The following is a 19,194-nucleotide window of genomic DNA, read 5'->3' as shown; positions in this document are numbered from 1 at the left end:
TTTGGCAATATATTTTAGACGTCGGAAAGTAGAGAAAAATAAGTTTAATGATTCAAAACAATCTAAGTAAGGTGACGGTGTTCTCTTTGCTGTTTTGACGTCATCCTTTACCAGAAAGGAGGCACGGCATACATTCTTCGAGAAGACACTGCTTTTTTTTTTTTTTTGCTTCAGTTTCAATGTTGTGCCTCTCAACGTGCCGCATAAGAGTGTAAGTAGGTTGTTACCCGCAACTTCCTCTCTTTCTAGCATCTCTCACCTGTTGGTTATTTCAAATTAATCCTCGGCCAAGCATGCGATGGACAGTCGGCTCTTACCTGCACCCGTCCACAGTTGATGATGCCGGCAGCGCGGATTAAGAGCAATGTCGTAGCGGATGGCCGTGTCATTGTGTTCCTTGAGGTCCATGGTGTGGACAGAGGACGACGTAAGCGGTGACAGCGGCGTGCGACCGCATGCCTGCTGCTGGAGATGCTGAAGACGCATCCGGCTCGGAGAGCTCCGTAGCAGCGGCTGCCTGCTCTTGCGCATTAGCACCATCGGCAGCGTCGTCTGACGTGTAAACAGCGGCTCGCCACTGGCCAGCCAGCGGGCGACGAGGTCACGCTCGGCGACAGAGAAACGGGTGTTGCCGGAGAGCACACGCGGGTTGGAGCAAGGGACGAGAGCGGAGGGGACGTCGTGAAAGTTTGTGCGCAAGCTCTGGTAGTTGTGCTCGCGGGCCGCATGGTACCGCATGGGTCCGTCTATGGTTTGCAGGATGCCGTACCAGCTAAGTGAGTTGCAGCGGGCGACGCTGAGCAGGTCTTGGAAGTGCTTCCAGTCAGCTGGCGACGGCGATGACGACATGTGGAACGGCAGAGCCAAACGGCGGACGGCCGGGTGCTTCAGGACAAACAAAAGAGTCTGTGCTGCTGACCAGTCGACAGGGACAACAAGCAGGCGGCGAAGCGTCTGTAGCATGCTATGGCCTTGCCGCGAGTTGTACGGGATCAAGCGAAGCATGTGGGGAGCGACGCTCTCGGGCGACAAGGGGTGGGACGAAGACGATGACAGAAGTGTCTGTGACATCACCTGCTGTGCATGACGTCTTGAGTGCGTCTGGTCATAAGGACGGATGGTCCCGTTGGACAGTTCCGCCTTGATCGGTGCCGTTGGTGTCTCGCTCACTGAAGAGGAGGCAAGGACGGACTTGCGGAGGATGAGCTTCTGTGGAGGCCGATATGACGTGCCCAGGCTCTCGTCAAACGTTGCGGTGACGCGGAGGACCGGCAAAGTCTGTTGCAGCGGTGACCGTTGAACCGAAGGACGAGGCCAGGGCGTCACCACAGTCTTCGAGGCGGGAATGTATCGGGGACCGCTAGAGACGTTGGTGTTAGCGGCGTTGGTACAATTTCTGTTACCAAAGTTACCACCAGAGTCGCGCCGGGCAGCTAACGGAGAGGTCCTGTTGTTTCGTGTAAAGTTGACGGCAGCACGCGGCGTGCGCTTCACCGGTTGGACGTTGCCGAGGAGATGAGGTAGAGGGCGTTCGGTGGCGGGCGACCAGACAGAAGAGGTTGGAGAGACTGGAGAGAGTAGGGAAACCGAAGAAGCGGGAGAGGATGAGGGAGATGGAGAGGGACGTGACGGAAACTCACTGGATGTATCATTACTCTCAGTCTCGTCGGAATCAGCGTCAAGAGTGAGGAGCGGGTAACGCCGTTCCTTCGAGAGACGCGGAAGCGGCTTCACGTCAACAAACACCGTAGGTACAACATTCGGGCTGCGGCAGTACTTCGGCTCGGAGATCAACGGCGAATGTGGCGCGTGTTCCCAAGACAGCCTCAGTTGCGGCAGGGAAGACTCGACACCGGAAACGGAGGAACTGCTGCTGCGCAACCGAAGGTTATGGACGGGTGGCATTCTTGTAAGAGAGGATCGCGATGACGAGACGGTGAGGGGCGGCGACGAAGACGACCGTGACAATGAGTCGCGGTTGGTCGTGCCTGCCGTTCGTGTCTGTATACCGATGCCAAGAACTGGCGGAGAGGCAGGAACGACAGGCAGGGTAGGAGGATCTGAGACCGCGAAGTCAGGGAAGAAAGGAGGGAACGGGGAGAGGGGAGAGACTGACGAGATAGAAGAAAGGGAACCGGAGGACGAAGGAGGGCGGGCGTCAAGCTCGACAACCAAGGAGCCGCCATCAATTCCGTCGTTCTCGTTGGAGAACTCCAAGTCGCAAGACTCATGCATCCACGATGGCTTCCGCTCGTCCTGTTCCAGCTCCAGCCGCTGCAGTCGCTTCAGCCGCCGCTTAACACGATGAGAGCCGGTCGTGTTTTTGCATTTTCTGCACACGAGACGATGGAGGAAGGAAAAGACTGACATCTGGGAAGAAGTGATGGACCACTCAGATATCCCCGTGCCAGCGCGGTGATATCTGAAGTGTGGGGTGGGGGGAAACAGGTAAAGGAAAGAGACACGAAAAAAAAAGAAAAGAAAGAGAAACGAGAGAAACGAGAGAAAGCAGCTGCAATAGAAATGCCGTGCCAAATTCAAGAAACGCGAGAAAGCAAAAAGATATCGGTAACGACAGGAATGGATTAGACCACCCAACGACTAGGAAAACACGGAGATAGACCGAACAAAAACGAAGGAAATTTTTTTGAAAGAGAAGAGAAAAAAACAGAAATCAAACCGAAACAAAAGAACGGGGTCAAGGAGAAGCGATGATGAGTAGGGCAATCAACAGGCAGAACTGGTGGAATGGACAGAACTTTCTGTCGAATGCGCGCCTCTTGGTAGTTTCAACAAAACAAAATAAAAAGAGCGAGATGGTTGAGGTATAAAAAGAAGAAGGAGAACAACGATGATGTAGAAGCCAGTTTTAAATTGGCGTACGATACCGTTGTAGTCTTCGCCAAACAGCAGATCGCAGATCAGAGCTGTTCAGGACCTGTTAGTGTTGTTCATTGTCCAAACGAACAAGGCTAGTTTGCTGCATCTCTTGCTTCAATAAAAAAATGGGGTCGTGAACAGGATGCATGTGCATTTCGCGGGACGGACAAAGCAGTTGAAACGTGAAAGAACAATGTGGTGAACAATGGTTTCTGAAAGTTGTGGCTGTGGCCCAACTGACGCCAGTATCGCGAACAAAGAACTTCGCGCGGTTGTTTTGCTTTGTTTACCTTTTTGGATGGATTCACAGTCCTACTCTCTTGCGCATCTTCCGCACGTTTTCTTTTTTCCCTTTTTTCAGTTTATGCTCCTTTCAACAAGCGCATTGTTGAAACCCTGCAGATAAATTTGGTTCCTGACATTTGGCTCTCTTTCATGGACATCTCTCTGCCTTTGATGGTTTCCCGTTTCTCGCCGTCGCCCAAGGACAACATACAATATATTTAGACCTCCTGCCGCCCTGTTCACCGTAAAATGAAAATATCTCTTGAACAACATTACCTTCTAAATAAAAAGTCATTCACCAGTTCTTCTGAACCACATATCTGACCCGAAACAAGCACAATAAGCTATTCACCAGCACAAACACCTCCTTTCACCCATCCGGTCCTTTCTATATATAAAGATGTGCGAGATCACTTGCAATCTATATCGAGAATGCAGTCACCACAACCGCATCCTTTCACTCTGTCCCGCCAAGCAATCAAAGCGCCTCCAGCAGTACAACCAGTATCGACGCCGCCAGGAGCGGCAGCTTGCCCAAGCTTATTCTGAAAAGCCCGCCAACCCCAGCTTCTGGAGTTGCTTTTGCTCGTCGTCTACAGAAAACGATTCCATACCACGCCCACTTCTCCGCCCCGCTACAGAGTTCGTCTATACCACAGTCGACCCGCCCAAGATTGCCACGCAGTACTGCTGCCGCAAAAGCAAGATCAGTCAGAAGACATCTACATACTGGAGCGCCTGTCCAGACTGCACCCGTGCAAAGAAGGCCCAAGCCCGCGCCCGCGCCCGAGTCCGCTATCCAGCTCGATCCCAGGATCATCCTATGCAGCATTCCCAGCAACGTCCTTATCAGCTTCCTCCCACCCGTACCCAACACACAAGATACTAACAGGAACAGGCACGGTCCTGGCAACACCGCCGCCATGGGTTTCGGCGATCTCTTTCGTTCGTCCAAGGGCCCCAAGCGTCCGTCAAGCTTCCGCATGCCCACCGATTGCGTTCCCTCGTCGTCGTCCGCCAGCCGTCCTCACACCTCGGCGTCGTCCAAGTTGGGCCGCAGGGGGGCGATTAAGTCCGACCACTCGTCGTCTGGCCATTGCGCTGGTCGCATTCAGAATACTCTGTGGGTCCGTCCCGGTACTGGTTACCGTCAAGTGCAGCCCGCGGATATGGCCAGTGGTATTCCCCCTGCTCATATTCCGATGCCCTCTTCCTCGTCTCACAGGCCCAGAGTTTCGCCCCGCGGTCCTCGTCAGCCGGATCCGCTTTTGGCTGGCAATGAGGCTTATCCGGTCGACTTGAGCAGCGTATCAGGCGGCTTCGGTGTTCCGTTTGCGTCTACCAAACCCGTCCCCGTTTCCCATGTCCCTGTTCATACTCCTACTTACGTCGATTACCATGCTCCTGCACCCACTCCTGCGTATGTATATGGTCCTCTCCCTCCAGTACCTTTGTCGCGCTCCTCTGGTCATCATCCTCGGACATCCACGGGCTCGTCCTCATACGCGTCTTCCGGTTACCCCTCGTCGTCTTCTAGCTACTACTCTTCCTCTAACACGTCTTATCCTCCTTCTAGCCACACCTCTTCGTCCCGTTCCCAGGCGTCGTCGTCCCACCGGCCTTCTCATAAGCACCACTCCAAGCGCGAAGCCCAGTACGAACCCGAGCGCGACACCTACGAAGTTTCGCCTCTAGACGCAGCGTTCCCTCCGGAGGTTCAGCGAGTGCTGGATCGAGGCTTCTCGTCGGCCGCATCTCATGGCGTCTCTCGGAACGTGTCACGGGTCAGCACGCGGGGTCCTTCGCGGAACCCGTCTACGGCGGCATCGTCATCGTCGCACAGTTTTGCGGCGCGCGCTGCGGAGGCGCAGTTTGCGTTTGACATCGGCGGCTATGGTCCGCACACCAACCACTTTGTGAGTCCTCGCTACCAGCCTTCCTACACCAGCAACTCCACGGGCGCCTATTACAACGAACGTGGCCTATTTTAAGTCTAAGCTAACGTGATGTTGAAAAGACCTCTTTCTAGTGCCCGCAACGTTCTCATCGCAGGTATGTCCTGTACCGCTCGTTTATTCCATCTTCCTTTTGTTGTTGTCATTCTTTTGCATACTCGTCTCGTTTGTCTTTTTCTCATTTTTCTTTCCTATTTTCGGTACTTTTGGCCGGATTTTGGCAAAATAATAATTGCTTAAAAATGATAATTAAAATACCATCAAAGCCAAAACAGCTGTAACAACCATGTCTAGAAGTGATAACCAATCGTTGTAAATTCATCACCAAATTGGAATTGATACAGAATCACTACAGTTCAACTGAGCCGCCGCAGCCCAATCAACAAGCACAAAGGCCCTCAATGCTTGCTGCTGAAATATTGCCGTACATCCACAGCCATTGTTTGTAGTGAGGTTGACTACGATGACTAATCTCACTTACAGGGGAAGGAACGACCCAAGCTGGGCACCTACTGCGCCTAGCCAATTGTGACCAATTGGTGCATGCTGAACGAACATCGACGTTCCCTTGAGCGAGGAAGGCAAGAACGACCTGTGCCCATTTCGCACTGTTTCTTCTGCCAGTTTCTCCACCACTAGCAAAGAGCGTATGCCGCTCGTACAAAACATGGCTGTCGCAGTTGCCTCAGCGCTCGAGCGGCTGCATCTGGAGCTCCTTGACCTCGTCGTCGACGAGCTCGTCTCCGTGTCCGACATCAGCGCCCTGCGCCTGACCTGCCGCACACTGGCCGCACGCGTCGCTCAGAGTCCGGCCCTGCGACCATATGTGGCCCGCAAGACTGTCGAGCTGACGGTGCGGGATCTCGAGACACTGGTGGCCATGACGGAGTCAGATTGTCCAGTCGGCCACCAACTGCAGCACCTGACGCTCAAGGGCATCGCCCGCAACAAGACGGCCGTGTACATGAGCAAATACAGCGACCTGCCGCCACCGAGCCATCCGGAGGAGGACCCAGAGCAGGACCAGGACACACTGCTGCGAAATGTGCCCGAAGAGGACTCGGACGACCACAAGCGACTGTTGACGGCTGCCCTGTCGAACATCCGCAAATATGGACGGCTTGGTGGCCTGGCCTCTTTGACGCTGATAATCGGGCCCAGCACGAAGCCGCGGGCCATTTATATTGTGCCGCGGCACAAGCGAGGAGCAGGAACGTTTCCAGAGGAAGTCGACGCCGGAATAGGAGGTGGAGGTGGTCGTGGCAGCGAGAGCGACCCCGGCGGTGATGGCGATGGAGACAACGACGGCGACTATGTGGCTCCGTACGAGCTGCCGTACCGCCCGTCATGGCGTTCTGTCTGGGACGCCGCCGAGAGCACGTTCGGCGTGGCCATGCATGCTCTGACGACGGCACAACTTCCCGTGGCCGACGAGCTTGATATCTTCCATAGCATTGTCGGTGTTGCGCTGCCGTTTGACGCGTTTCTGTCCCTCACATGCGACCCAGCCGCCGTCCCCAGGCCTATTTTTTCATCCCTCAAACGCCTCAAAGTTCACTTGTCTCTGCGGCACCGCTCCGCCGCCGAAGAGCGCAATGTGACTGCCGCCGAAGTTGCCCGAGAGGAGCGTGAGGTCGCCACTGACGAGTTCAACGAGAACCTCATTATCTCGCAACTGCAGGCCCAATTCGAAGCGGCGCACCGTGCACAGCTGCACGCCGAATGGGCTGCTGCTCGCCGCGTGCTTGAGACCATCACGGCGCCTTCCGAACTGGCGCGCGTCATGCCGGCACTCGAAGCTGTGAGCGTGGACTGGTACCACATAGGACGCAACATGATCATACCTACAGAAAAAGAGCTGGCATCTTCGTCATCATCATCACCACTGCAAAAGTCCACATCATCGGCTCCCGACGGCCCAGACGACAAGAACACACGGCCATTGCCTCGGCTACATGCACTCAGCTTGCATGGCATCCGCCTCGACGGTGCAGAGTTTTTAAAGTTTATCGACACAGCGCGGCCTGAATACCTCTCCTTGTGCTACCCGCAATTCATACCAAGCTCTTTTGAGCCGGTGCTGCGCTACCTGACTGACCCTGACCTGCGCGACTCCGCCAAGTCCCAAGCCATAAAGGACCTGGATGCGCGGTTGGTCAACCTTCGTCCGTCGCCCGTACGCCGCTTCAAGCTCGACGACATTATGGACGGCTACGCCCTCGTGCACTACAATGTGCCGGGACGGCCCAAGTTCCGCTATCTACACATGCCGGACCTGGGACCCTGCACTCTGGTGCGACCCGACCCCAGTCTCGACACAACTGCGCCCATGACACAAGCGGTGGCGGCAGCATTGCCATCGGTGACGCCGCCCGACTCTCCGGACGCCGTAGACTTTGATCATCAAGAGGAAGAGGGGGCAGTCTTACAGCCGCCGCCAGCACGGCCACTGGCCGTGGCAGCGGCTACAGGCCCGACCACAGACGACCCACCTGGTGGTGTCCGAATGGTGCGCCCGCACACGCGGCCCTTGGGCTCCGGCAGCCGCTGGCGCTGGGCGCGCCAGAATGGCAACGTCTACGGTCCACCACGTGCCCGCTACGACCTTCAGCAGCTCAACTCGGGCATGGTGCCGAAGCCACACTCCTTGACGCGGATGTTCGGGGACATCCGGGCAGCTGCCGGGATGACGGACCGGCTGGAACGGAGGGAGGCAGCAGTGGATATGCAAGCTGCGGAAGTGGTATAGGTGACAGAAGCATTTGCGGACCAGCTGGCACAGGGGCAAGCACAGGAGGAGCAGTCATCATAAAATGGCCGGTTGCTCCCTCACTGTGATGATATTATGGGCTCATTGTGTACAATATTATGATATACTTCGATGTACTAACTACGGCTGCAGCAATCTACCAAGTTCACACTACCAAACTCTATGCCCACGAACTCTTTGTTTCTCTCGCGATGCCTCTCTCGAAACCGGCGTTGCACAAAACCCCCAGCGGTGCCAAGACAAGCCAAGTTCAGTAGGCACCACAGTTTTGGCTTTTTGACATTTTTCGTTCAACTTGCACACGTCGTCTTTTTGGCCTTGTTCCTGGCCGCAGGCGCTAACAAAAGGAAGCAGAGAGCCGATGGACGGGCGGACAAGAAAACTGTGCAGCCTTTAGCAGGCTCCTACATTTCAACACTTATTTTCGGGCAGGCATCTCTGTTTCGGCGAGCCAAGGTGCAAATGTGTCAACATCACGAAGGGCAGTGACACGAACGATACGAGCGGGTGGTCCAAAATAGGAGTAATACAAAATACACGTTGCAAAAAGGCGGACGCACGCACGTGGAGTCCGAAAAGAACGATGGGGTCTTTGGACCAGGGCCCCAGAGAGAATGAGGCTCTTTTGCATCTTCTCGGCATGGGTGGAGACGATGGAACTCAAAAAAATTAAAAATTAAGAAACTCGATTGTGATTGATGGGGTGCCTCGTGGGTGTCAGCAAAAACAACAAGCAACATTCTCGCCCTGGTGAGGTCAAAAGATAGAAACAAACGGAAAGTCGTGGACCGAGGCAAGAATAAAGAGAAGGCTAAAATAAAAGCAAAATGTTACCTCGTAAGTAGTACGTCGCACTGCTCCCTCACTTGCACCCTTATGCATCCCAGGATGCGGCAAGGCGTGCGTTGTTGGGACTTGAAACAGACGGGACGCCTGGAAACTGGAGGGATACGGGAGTTTGGGGGGACTCTCCCTGCCGCTTCTTCGTGTTTGTTCTCGGTAGCTTTGAATCTATGCCTCTGGCAGTTGTTTCGGGCATCTTATTGGGCACGAAGAAGCAGATACGAGGTTCTTGTTTATTTATGGCATTGTTGTACTCTGTATTGTCCTTCTTTGATTAGAATTTACGAGAAAAGAGCGCCAGAAGTCGAAACGAAGAGTCTCTTGTCTCGAAATGGATGCCGTCAGGAGCATTAACATCGACATCACGAAATCAAAAGCGGCACTCGTCTCCACAACGCCCCATATCCGCACCCTTGTTGATTGTTGATAGTATCGAGCCGCCCTCTCTGTTTCTCGCCGAATCCGAAAAGGCGGACATTGTGCTCGAAAATTGTGTTTGCCTTGCATGATGCAGATTGTGGCTGACAGGGGTGTGATACTGCACCTGAACGCTGCCGGCCTGTCAAAACGCAGCATCCGGCCCAGCTCTCCACAAAAGCGTCAAAACGCGCCGCAAACACCCTCCAAGCCAGTTCTCGCTACTGCAGCCCGCAACCCCAAAAGCCACTTCAAGCCACCTTGAGCCCCATCAAGACCCGTCGGGATGCGTCAAGACGCCCCTCTTTTCCGCGATTCCCAGTGATTTGCATCAACCCTCCGTGTTAGCGACACCGCCAATCCAGGCACCACTTTAAAAAGCACTTTATGGAGAAAGAGACTCAGTTCGTAGGCTGCCGGATTAACTGGCGTCTGATTTGGCACCCAGGGGGAAATAGGGCGTTTTGAACGCGGTATACCCACAAACGAAGCCTTTTCCTGTGGTTCTTTTTCCTTCTGCACCTGCGGACTCTTTACGAGTATCTTTACAAAGTTTCAGGGGTCCAAATAAGCGGCCAATGAAGAAACCGTATTGCATAGTGCAGAAGCGGCCCAATAAACAGAAACTCGTGATCCAGGACAAAAATGTAAAGAGTGGTTAAGAAGGCGGAGGAGCCACTTTTAGTTGGTGCAGTACTTTGACTAGCCGCCCAAAACAACAGGACCCGTCAGTGGGCTGCTCAGAGTCCATCAGGATGTAAAGGAGAGGGTGGGCAGACGTGGCATTTTCCGCACGCATTGACTGGTGGTAAATGGAGGATGATAGGCGGATATGGAGATCAAAGAAACACACAAATTATGCTGGCATATTGACTCGGAGGATTGTAGAAGGCAGACCATCGACAAAGATTCTCAATGTGCACGCGTTCACGGCTCTGAAAGTCTGGACACATAGGTTGTCGCTCACTGTGTTGTTTGGGTATCATAGGCCGTTGTCTGTTGGATATCGTTGGTCATTTGGGCCGTAAATTGCCATGTATTTGGTTGTTTTCCTTTCTGGCGACAACACAAGCCCTGGCCGTTCTTCGGCAATTGCACAGTCCCGTTTCGGTGTTCAATATGATGATCGGACCTTTTCTCGCGAAAGATTGTCGTTTGCCCCCTTGCGTCCTGATATTGATTGTCCGAATCCATTTTCTTTTTTATGGATGTTGAATTACGTCGTCACTTTTATGGGTGCAACGTTCATCCTCACTCTGTGATGAGCAATTGACAACCGAACACTGAACGTTGCAAGGTCTGTGCTGTGATACGCAGGAATACACACCGAACTCTTTGCCGAACCAACCCCTGGTCAACCGTTGGATGGAGGGCAACACAGGCTGAAAAAACGTTCGGTTCGGCGGATCGATACAACAAGATATCCTGAGAATCCTGCTGGCTAGAGTGTATGCGGTTTTTCGGTGCTGGGGCACTTTGATACGACACGATGGCATCGTCGATGGCCCGTGAAGCTGACCAGTCAGGGCATGCTCCGGGTTGCAGCGATTCCATTGCATTCTTTCAGCCTCTCATTTTGTCAGGATACGAAACAAGCACGAGCGCGCCCATTGACTTCTTGACTTGTCAGTTTTGGCTTGTGACATATGTTTTGCGTTTTGTGTTGGTCTCTTTTTTGTTCTCTGTGTTTCTGTCAAACAGATGCCAGCACGCCGAGTGGCTAATGCAGGGGTGCTGAGTGCATGCAGGATGGGATGGGATACGACGCGACAAATGGGTTCTTTTGTTGTTCGTTGACTGCTTGGGACGCAGCCTGCTGTCTGGACGGAAACGACAGGGCGAGAAGCGAGTGAAAATTGAGTGCTGCACTGGACAAGGCGGAGGGTGTTAAGAGACAGGAGACAAGAAAGACTGTGGACAAGGATGGCGGGCCAGGCCAGACTCCAGCAAAAAGGTTAAATTCGACACGATTTTGCACTGACAGTGGACATGCCGACGTAGGTCTTTGCCTATTCCGGACAGCAGTGCGAAAGTGACTGAGAGAAGAAATAAGGCAGCAGGGAAAAACAAAAGCAATCATGGAAAGCAGTTATTTTGATTGACATCGAGGCGGCGTTCGAAATGAAAATGAAAATACAGAACAGACAGATCCGATGTATCAGATCGGGTAGGAGAGGGAAGAAACGGCAGGCGATAGCAGGTTTATCTCGTATTACTCCGTAAAGCCAGAATAACGGGAGCAGTCGGGAGACAGACAGGGCCACATGACCAGTCCGGGGGAATATCGTCGATGCACCTGCAATTGAGGCTGTGGCGCTCCATCACCAGACTCACACGGCAACCAACAGAGCAGCCAAAGGACACGGCAATCTATTGGCAATATCTGCTTGCAGATAAACAGAGAAATACAACACCCCCACGCGATCAACCACCAGGGAGAGCCATGGTCCATCCGTCCCGTTTTGTAGTTGTTTGCAGTTGGGCTCGGTCTGGAGGGTCCTCAGACACTGAAAGCAAGTCATCGTAATACGGCGCATGTTGAAGTCTTACTCTGGAAACCAAAACAAGGACCGGATCAGCCAATCAAAAAGAGCCAAAGCTGTCAAAAGGGGGCGTTTTATGGTGACAAGAACGAAAGAGCCCAAACGGATACCCGTCCGCGGTTAGTCATATCTGCATGAAAGAGTCAGCGCTGGGCCACCCGCTATGCAGGTGCTTTAGGATTCGGTGTCTCGTCAGCGAGCCGGAGTGTGCAGACACGTCGCCTCAAGACGCCACGGCTAGATATTCCGAAAGTCGAAACCGTCTAACCAAACTGGCCGAGATGCTACTTTGGCTTTGCTTTGAGCGTGGCCTTGTTAGACAGGGCTCGAGGTCATGGTCGAGACGAGAAAAGATAGGGACCGACTAAAAGGGAACACGTTGTCGTTTGCGGCCAGATCCCAGCTCGTATTACGGAGAGTTATGGTCGTGTGGCACAACAGACAACAAAAGACACAAAAGGGGAGAAAATGAAAACACGGAGACTAAACAGCAATGCGAGAACGACAGGTGCGAAGGGAAGGCGGACACAAGCTTAAGCCCGCAGGTGCCCATTGATGCGTTCCGGGATTGGCGGCTCGCGGTGTGCATTTGTCATGCGGACAACAAAGAAAAGGCAGGCGCGAAGGGACAGGCGACAGAGAGAAGGTGAGAGAAAAGCAGGGAAGGAGCCGCTCAAACAGAGAGAAGACGGTTGGGGTCATGCAACAGCGACCTTCAACAGCCAGAGATGCGCGCCAAACAGTCAAACGGACAGGGGCCCTTTTAGCGCTGCCAGGCCCCAGGGCCCCCTAGCAATCAACGGCCGAAGAATACGGTTGCCTCTCTTGCTGGGTAGGAAAGCCGTGCAGCCTCCATTCCGCACTGTCCCTGGCTCACCAATTCCGTCCACCAGACTCAATCCCCGTCCTTTCCGTCATCCGCGGCGCAGTCAGCCTGGCGATCCTCAGCCCAAAAGGAGTTCGAGAGGGACACACCAACGGGAGAGGGCCCGCCAAAAGGTTGCCCAACCTGAGGTCGCGTATCCATTTTGATGTTAGCTTCTCCTGTCTTTTGTTTCTGCCTATCTACAACATACATCGTACTGTGGTAAAAGCCCGTTTCTAGAGTGGGTGCGCGTGGAATTGTATTGCTGGACACTCAAATTGCGTTTTTCCAGCGCTCAGAATCTGCCTCTGCTGAATGAGGCACCCCCATTGCTGTACTATTGTATTCTTCTTGTCGTTTTATCTCTCTGCCTTGGACCATGCTCACCGAGCTTGTTCCAGACGAGACAAGCGAGAATTGCACGCCCAAGCGTCGTGAGACGAATGTCCTCGCCAAACACCACAGGCCCACAACTCACACTGTCCGCACTGTACAAGCAAAGTGCGCCGTCCCTTCCGTTTTTGTTTCTTGCTCGCCAAACGCAGAGCGTTAGAAAAGGGAACGCCGGACCCACTCATTCTCTCTTGCCCAGTCCCAAGGATTCTGCCATGGAGGCGTAGTCGCTGTGCGCTAGTCCCTTTTAGGAACAATTTTAGGCAACCACGTTCAGCCCGCCCCCATATGTGGTCCATCGTCCGCTCGCTTTTCCCAACACGCGCCGGCCTCATTTCTTCCCTTTTCCTCTTCCCACTTTCTGTCAACCTCCTGACGTCCGACGTCCAACTTCCAACAGCATCTCCTCAGGCACCGTCGTAGCGAGGCCAACATCCCCTGGCAGCGAATCCGTGCCAGCAAGCGAACAACGACGAGAACCGACCGCAGTTTGCTTCGTTGTTTTCTGTCTTTTACTTGGCCTCATATCTCCTTCGGCCACATCTGTCTCGCCATTCTTCCTGCCTTTCTGCCTTCTTTTTCCTGTCTCATCTGTCCAGCGTCATTCACTTCACGCGTCGTGCATTGCATCGGCCGCTTGCCCTGCTCAACCATCGCGAACAAACCGCTGCGCTTCCATTTTCCAGCCTTCATCCAATCTGAAAGGACAGCACACTTGCTGTCGCGAACCCATCGCTGTGATCCACCATTCCGTTATCCTCGCATGCTCTCGGGACCCATCCGAGTCCGTAGGACCAACGACCACGAAGCCCAAAGTCCTAGAGATTCCGAGTTAAAGTAAGAACTGCTCGCCGCCTCTACACTTTCTTATCCGTTCTCCCACGTTTCCATCCTGTCATCCATCCCTAATAGGTCCTGTCCTGTCCTGTGTCTTTTTTGCACTTTTCTCATTCCAACTCGTCTGGCCGTCTGGTCCGTTCTCTTCCTCGTCCGTATCCCTCGCCGTCACTTCCTGCCCTAGCGTGAACCCAGACCGCAAGCCGCCGCCTTGTGACTCACAGGAGTCACTGTCGCCGTCTGTTCTCGTCTTCCATTCGTCTCTTGTGCTCCATCTGCTCCATCAAACAGCCTCTTAGTTTTCAGTCATTGCATCACGTCCCGATGGCCTAAGCCAAAGCAAGGCTTGTCTCGTCATTCACTTTTCTTTCTCGTCTCTCCAGTGCCAAGGTTGTATCCGACACGAGTCGCTAACCACAAGAAACAGTCTGCGCATCAATTCTCTCCTGTCTCTCCTTCCTTGACCCCACTCAACCAAGGACAAAGAGCCATAGATCCGCAGGTAACAGGACTCTCTTCAGCCTTCTCTGAAAGCGTCCTCCCCGCACACAACACTGCATTTTTATCATTTATTATAAACTTGGCTTCTACCCGCCTCAGTCCCCCCCACTCCTATCCTTCATCATGTCTTCATCATCGCCCACCCTTTCCACCAACCCTCGTCGTGTCCCGGTGACTCGCATCGGCTCTCCTGGCTCTGGTCATGGCCTGAGCCTTAAAACCAACAACATGCTCCGCAAAGGCGCTACTTTCCACTCACCTACCAGCCCTGTCTCCGACATCGACGCTCCCTTCTGCCCTCCGCAGCTGGCTCGTTCGCAATCCAACCTGGACGACGTCGTCGACGCCCACCGCCGCCGCGTCGCTCTCACTCTTGACAGCATCGGCAAGACCCTTGCCGGCACCCACATCTCGTCACCCAAGAAGAACGGCATCAACGCCGTCTTCCTCGACAACGACAGCGACTGCGTCCCTAAGGGCCTGCTTGATCACGCCCTCGGATCATCCCTTGCGCCTGCCGAGCAGCCGCGCCGTGTTCTCCAGCCGCGCCCTGTAAACCGTCGCCTTTCTAACAACCACCACGCCTCTGACAGTGGCCTCGGCTCGTCCATCGCCTCGTTGTCTGGTAAGAAGCAGCAGCAGCAGCAGCAGACTGGTAAGAGCACCGCTGCCGCCACGAAACGCGCTGCTGCGCCCGTCCAGGCCAAGGCCGTCACCCGCTCCGCCGCCGCCGCTTCCAGCGAGAAGCCTGCTGGTCTGAGCGCCCGTGCTACCAACCGCATCTACGAGCACACTGTCAAGCCTCTGCTTGCCAAGCCCGCATACAAAGCTTTCCACCCCATCCTGCTCGAGTGCACCACCAAGATCAACAAGCGTGATATTGTCTGCCTGCGGGATCTCGAGAAGACGATTCTCTTCCTCGCTCCGGTAAGTGACGACCTCCGTAACGATACGGGCGTCTGGGGAAATACTTATCGGTTTTTGTGTATAAAGGAGAGGACCAAGGTCGCCAAGCTCTATCTCGACTTCTGTCTGGAGTCTGTTCGTTGCCTCCAGACCACCGTCGAGTACTTGTCCGAACGCGAGCAGACCCGTCCTGCCGACCTGCCCTACACCGCCGGTTACTTTATCGACCTCGTCGACCAGATCCACCACTACGCCCAACAACTTGCTGACGCCAAGGCCAACGAGAAGGCCGGCTCTGTCGACATGGATTTCCACAGGTACAACCTCCGGTCTACAGCCACCATCAACCCAATGCACCTTACTCTTGCTAACCCTGATGCCCCACACTCCAGCTCTGATGAGATCAAGCTGCACGGCGGCATTGCCGTGAACGGCCGCCCCGCCGAGCTTGTCCGCATCAGCCGCGACGGCCGCGCCGTGTCCATTGCCACCGGCCTCCCTGTCGAGCTCGAGGAGGACATGAAGGACACCATCCGCATTAAGCGTTCCGCCAGCCAGGAGCTGGAGGACGAGGAGGAGATCATGCGCTCCATGGCTCGCCGTAAGAAGAATGCCCCGCCTGAGGAGTACGCACCCAAGATGTGCAGTGTACCTGGCTGCACCAAGGAGTTCAAGCGCCCCTGCGACCTGACCAAGCACGAGAAGACCCACTCGCGCCCTTGGAAGTGCCCCCTCGAGTCCTGCAAGTACCACGAGTACGGCTGGCCCACCGAGAAGGAGCGTGACCGCCACATGAACGACAAGCACTCCGACAACCCCCCCATGTACGAGTGCCTGTTCAAGCCCTGCACGTACAAGTCCAAGCGTGACTCCAACCGCAAGCAGCACATGGAGAAGACCCACGGCTGGACGTACGTCCGCACCAAGACCAATGGAAGCAGCAAAACCGCCACTGCCGCTGGCGCTGCCCAGGTCGGTGCCTCACCGTCTATCAAAGACGGCAACCTGATCCAAGGTTCGTCCTCGTCGGTGCGCGGTAGCCTGGATGCCTCGAGCACCACTCTGCCTACCCCGCAGTTGGTCAACCTGCCGACGCCCGTGAGCGCCCGCAGCCCCAACGTGACTACCCCCAACTACGATGAGTTCTCTGCGCCTCTGTTCAGCAACATTGAGTTCCCGACATGCGCGCCCGGCGACATCCTGGCCAGCGACCTGCTTCCCGCAGAGCTCGACGATCTCGACTTCTCGCCGTTGCCGATGGATCTGAATGACGCCTCTGCTTACGCGTCGCCGTCTAACGCTTCGAGCCTCGACAACAACTCTGCCTACCAGGACATTGGCCAGGACATGTCCATGTATGAGGACATCTACAGCGCACCCATGCAGCTGCCGACGCCTGAGCCCATCTTTGCACCCAACTACGCCAACAAGGAGCTGCTTGACCAGTTCATGGCCCTGCAGGCCCCTGAGCTGTGCGCTCCCATGGTCACCCCGGCCCAGCAGCAGCAGATGGCTCGCCTGCAGATGATGCATCAGCAGATGCAGCAGCAGGAGCGTCAGAACCAGCAGAACCAGCAGCTGGCTCAGAACACTCTGATGCCCCATATCTCGCCCCTCGGCGAGGCCAACGCCATGCTGTTCACACCAGACTCGATTCTGGACGACGAGGGTTTTGTCGATTACTCCGACGACGCCACCAAGAAGGGCACGGACTTTATTCTGTTCCCTAACGCCGAGATGGCCACTCTGCCGCAGACCACTATCAAGCACGACCCCGTGTTTGACACTCTGTTCGAGGAGATGACGCCTAGTCTGGCCGCTGGCTTCTCGCAACCGACCTCGCAGATCTATACCAACATGGAATGGTAAACCTTGAGCCGTAACCTCGAGTATTGCCACATCATGTATTTATATTTTTTGTTCTTCATTTTCGCCCCTCCATCATTGTTCCACTACACACCATCATCTTCCCTCGATCGTCGCATTCGACTCCTCCCTATTTCCACGTATGCTTTTTGACCCCTTTTGTTTCACGGCCGGGTTTTGTTTGTAGCGCAGCGTATCAGAGACATCACTGCCCTAATATGGGCGGGTCTTATTGTCAACAGTTTTTTATGTTTTGTTGGTCATTTTCATTATTTTCTTCGCTTCCATCTGAGTGATGTGTTTGTTTTATGACAGTTATGATTTCACCAAGAGGAGGAAACAAAGTATACTTTACACTTGTCCAAGACAAAGACCTTTTTTTCTCTTGCCTGCTTTTCTATTTTTTTCCTTATTCCCTAATATGGGTGTGACAACCTTGTTCGAGAACAATGGGAGAAACAACAAAAAAACTTGCAAAACGAAAAAGACGCCTCCAAAAAAGAACGCCAACGGTACCTCGATTGACTGTTAAGGGATCATACTGGTTTTTTTCTTCTCTTCTGCTCTGGCTTGTCTTGCTTATTCTGTTTCGTTCTTGGCTTTACTTTGCTGCCTTGTCTGCTATCTACGTCATGGGACTCCTGTACTTTTTCCAGTCTAGTTGGTGTCTTTCTTGTACTACAACAACCATTTCTGTTTCTACCACATTCACACTTATGGGAGTTTTATGACAAATGGAACCTGATCTTTTTTCTCTTGACTGCAGATTTAGAGAAACAAAGTGATCATGAAAGTTGTATGTGCAAAGAGTTACAGAGAGCGACAAGTACTGGCAAAGTGTCGAGAACGCAAAATTTAGTTACGTCACATCACCTCCCTACACAAAAACTGACAAAAGGTCAATGCCTCCCCGCGGCTTTTCACTTTTCTGCCCCTTTGTTAGATAGGAACACCCATAACTACAAAAATGAACAAAAACATTATATAGAAAAAGCAGGCACGCAAAAAAATTGTCTTTTTTGTTTTGAATGAAATAATGAATTTACGATCGAATTCCATGTATTCTCTTCAATCTCTTGTTAACGGAGTACAACATATGGGATGCCTATTAAAAATGGGGCATTCCAGCAATGTCACGTGCGGCAGGCCCTGAGCAACAAAACTGGCGAGTTTTTTCTCGCAGACACTTTTTTTACGACCGCCGTTCCCCTCGTACCAACTTTTTCCACCCGAGGAGCTCGACGCCTTTTTCGACCCCACGATACAAGACGCGACCACGTGTGAATAGAGGAAGCTTTTTTTTCGAACTTTCGACAATCCTTTCCCCTCGACTTGTTTTCCAGCGAAAAAGAATCACTCCATGTGCCCGATGGCCGCCTCTCCTTGCCGATGCTCCTTCGGACGACGAGAACCTTGATTTGGGATAAACTAGAGGGTTCACAAGACCCTTTTCTCGGCCAAGAACACGCAAACACGGCGGCATAGGAACGCTTATTTCAAATGCTATCCAACACAGGGCCCGCTCTCTGACGAGGCTGCTCCCTTGCTATTCATCATTCCTTTAATCGGGGAGATCTCGCGGTTGTCACGGGGGACCTGCGAATGAAACCATGGCACCGTTCATCTCATCTTAGTGAACAACTCATCGCCTGGACGCCTCGATGCCTCGACGCCTTTTTCTTGTTTTATGGGTTGCATGTTTGCCGTGGCGTGGCACATCCCGTGCCTCCGTCTCGATCCACGTGGTAAGCCTCCATCCGAGCCCATCCGACCCCTCTCTCTTCTCTCGCCGCTTGTTGTCAATCTACATGATGAGGTGCACGTCAAAGAACTGCACATACCCCTTAAAATAATCTAGGAAGAGCCGTCTGAGACTGTCCCTGCAGGGATTTCTTTGGCAAAGGGAAAGAACAAAACCACAAAGCTGTAACCAACTCTGGGGCCTCCTTCTTCTCCGTCTTTGCTCCTGCCATTAGGCTCGTTTACCTGCTAGGTTTTCTTCTCTTTCTCTCCCTTTTCTTCCCCTTGATCCCTGCTCTTTTTCCATCTGACCTTTCTCTTGATTTTCCTCTCCTGTGTCTCCTTTGGGATTGATACGGAGGGGATGCTTGAGGAGGATCCGATTGACGGAGC

At 53.6% G+C, this 19,194-nt stretch overlaps 4 protein-coding genes across 4 annotated transcripts; 3 read left to right on the top strand and 1 right to left on the bottom strand.

Annotated features, from left to right (window-relative positions):
* Positions 1-276: 276 nt before the first annotated feature.
* Positions 277-2,370, bottom strand: SPSK_08755 (uncharacterized protein; the record flags this gene model as incomplete). The annotated part of the gene is made up of 1 exon (XM_016735343.1): positions 277-2,370. The coding sequence occupies one exon, from the start codon at positions 2,368-2,370 to the stop codon at positions 277-279; it is 2,094 nt and encodes a 697-aa protein (XP_016587523.1).
* A 1,718-nt stretch (positions 2,371-4,088) lies between these two features.
* SPSK_09503 (uncharacterized protein) lies at positions 4,089-5,156 on the top strand (the record flags this gene model as incomplete). Its single annotated transcript, XM_016736075.1, has 1 exon — positions 4,089-5,156. One exon carries the CDS (start codon positions 4,089-4,091, stop codon positions 5,154-5,156), a length of 1,068 nt encoding a protein of 355 aa, XP_016587522.1.
* Positions 5,157-5,787: 631 nt separating this feature from the next.
* SPSK_08761 (uncharacterized protein) lies at positions 5,788-7,869 on the top strand (the record flags this gene model as incomplete). Its single annotated transcript, XM_016735349.1, has 1 exon — positions 5,788-7,869. One exon carries the CDS (start codon positions 5,788-5,790, stop codon positions 7,867-7,869), a length of 2,082 nt encoding a protein of 693 aa, XP_016587521.1.
* Positions 7,870-14,412: 6,543 nt separating this feature from the next.
* Positions 14,413-17,064, top strand: SPSK_08547 (zinc finger transcription factor ace1; the record flags this gene model as incomplete). Its single annotated transcript, XM_016735140.1, has 1 exon — positions 14,413-17,064. The coding sequence occupies one exon, from the start codon at positions 14,413-14,415 to the stop codon at positions 17,062-17,064; it is 2,652 nt and encodes an 883-aa protein (XP_016587520.1).
* Positions 17,065-19,194: the final 2,130 nt, after the last annotated feature.

The sequence above is a fragment of the Sporothrix schenckii genome (assembly GCF_000961545.1).
Source record: "Sporothrix schenckii 1099-18 chromosome Unknown Cont44, whole genome shotgun sequence".
NCBI lineage: Eukaryota > Fungi > Ascomycota > Sordariomycetes > Ophiostomatales > Ophiostomataceae > Sporothrix > Sporothrix schenckii.
This window is presented reverse-complemented; position numbering and strand designations above follow the sequence as displayed.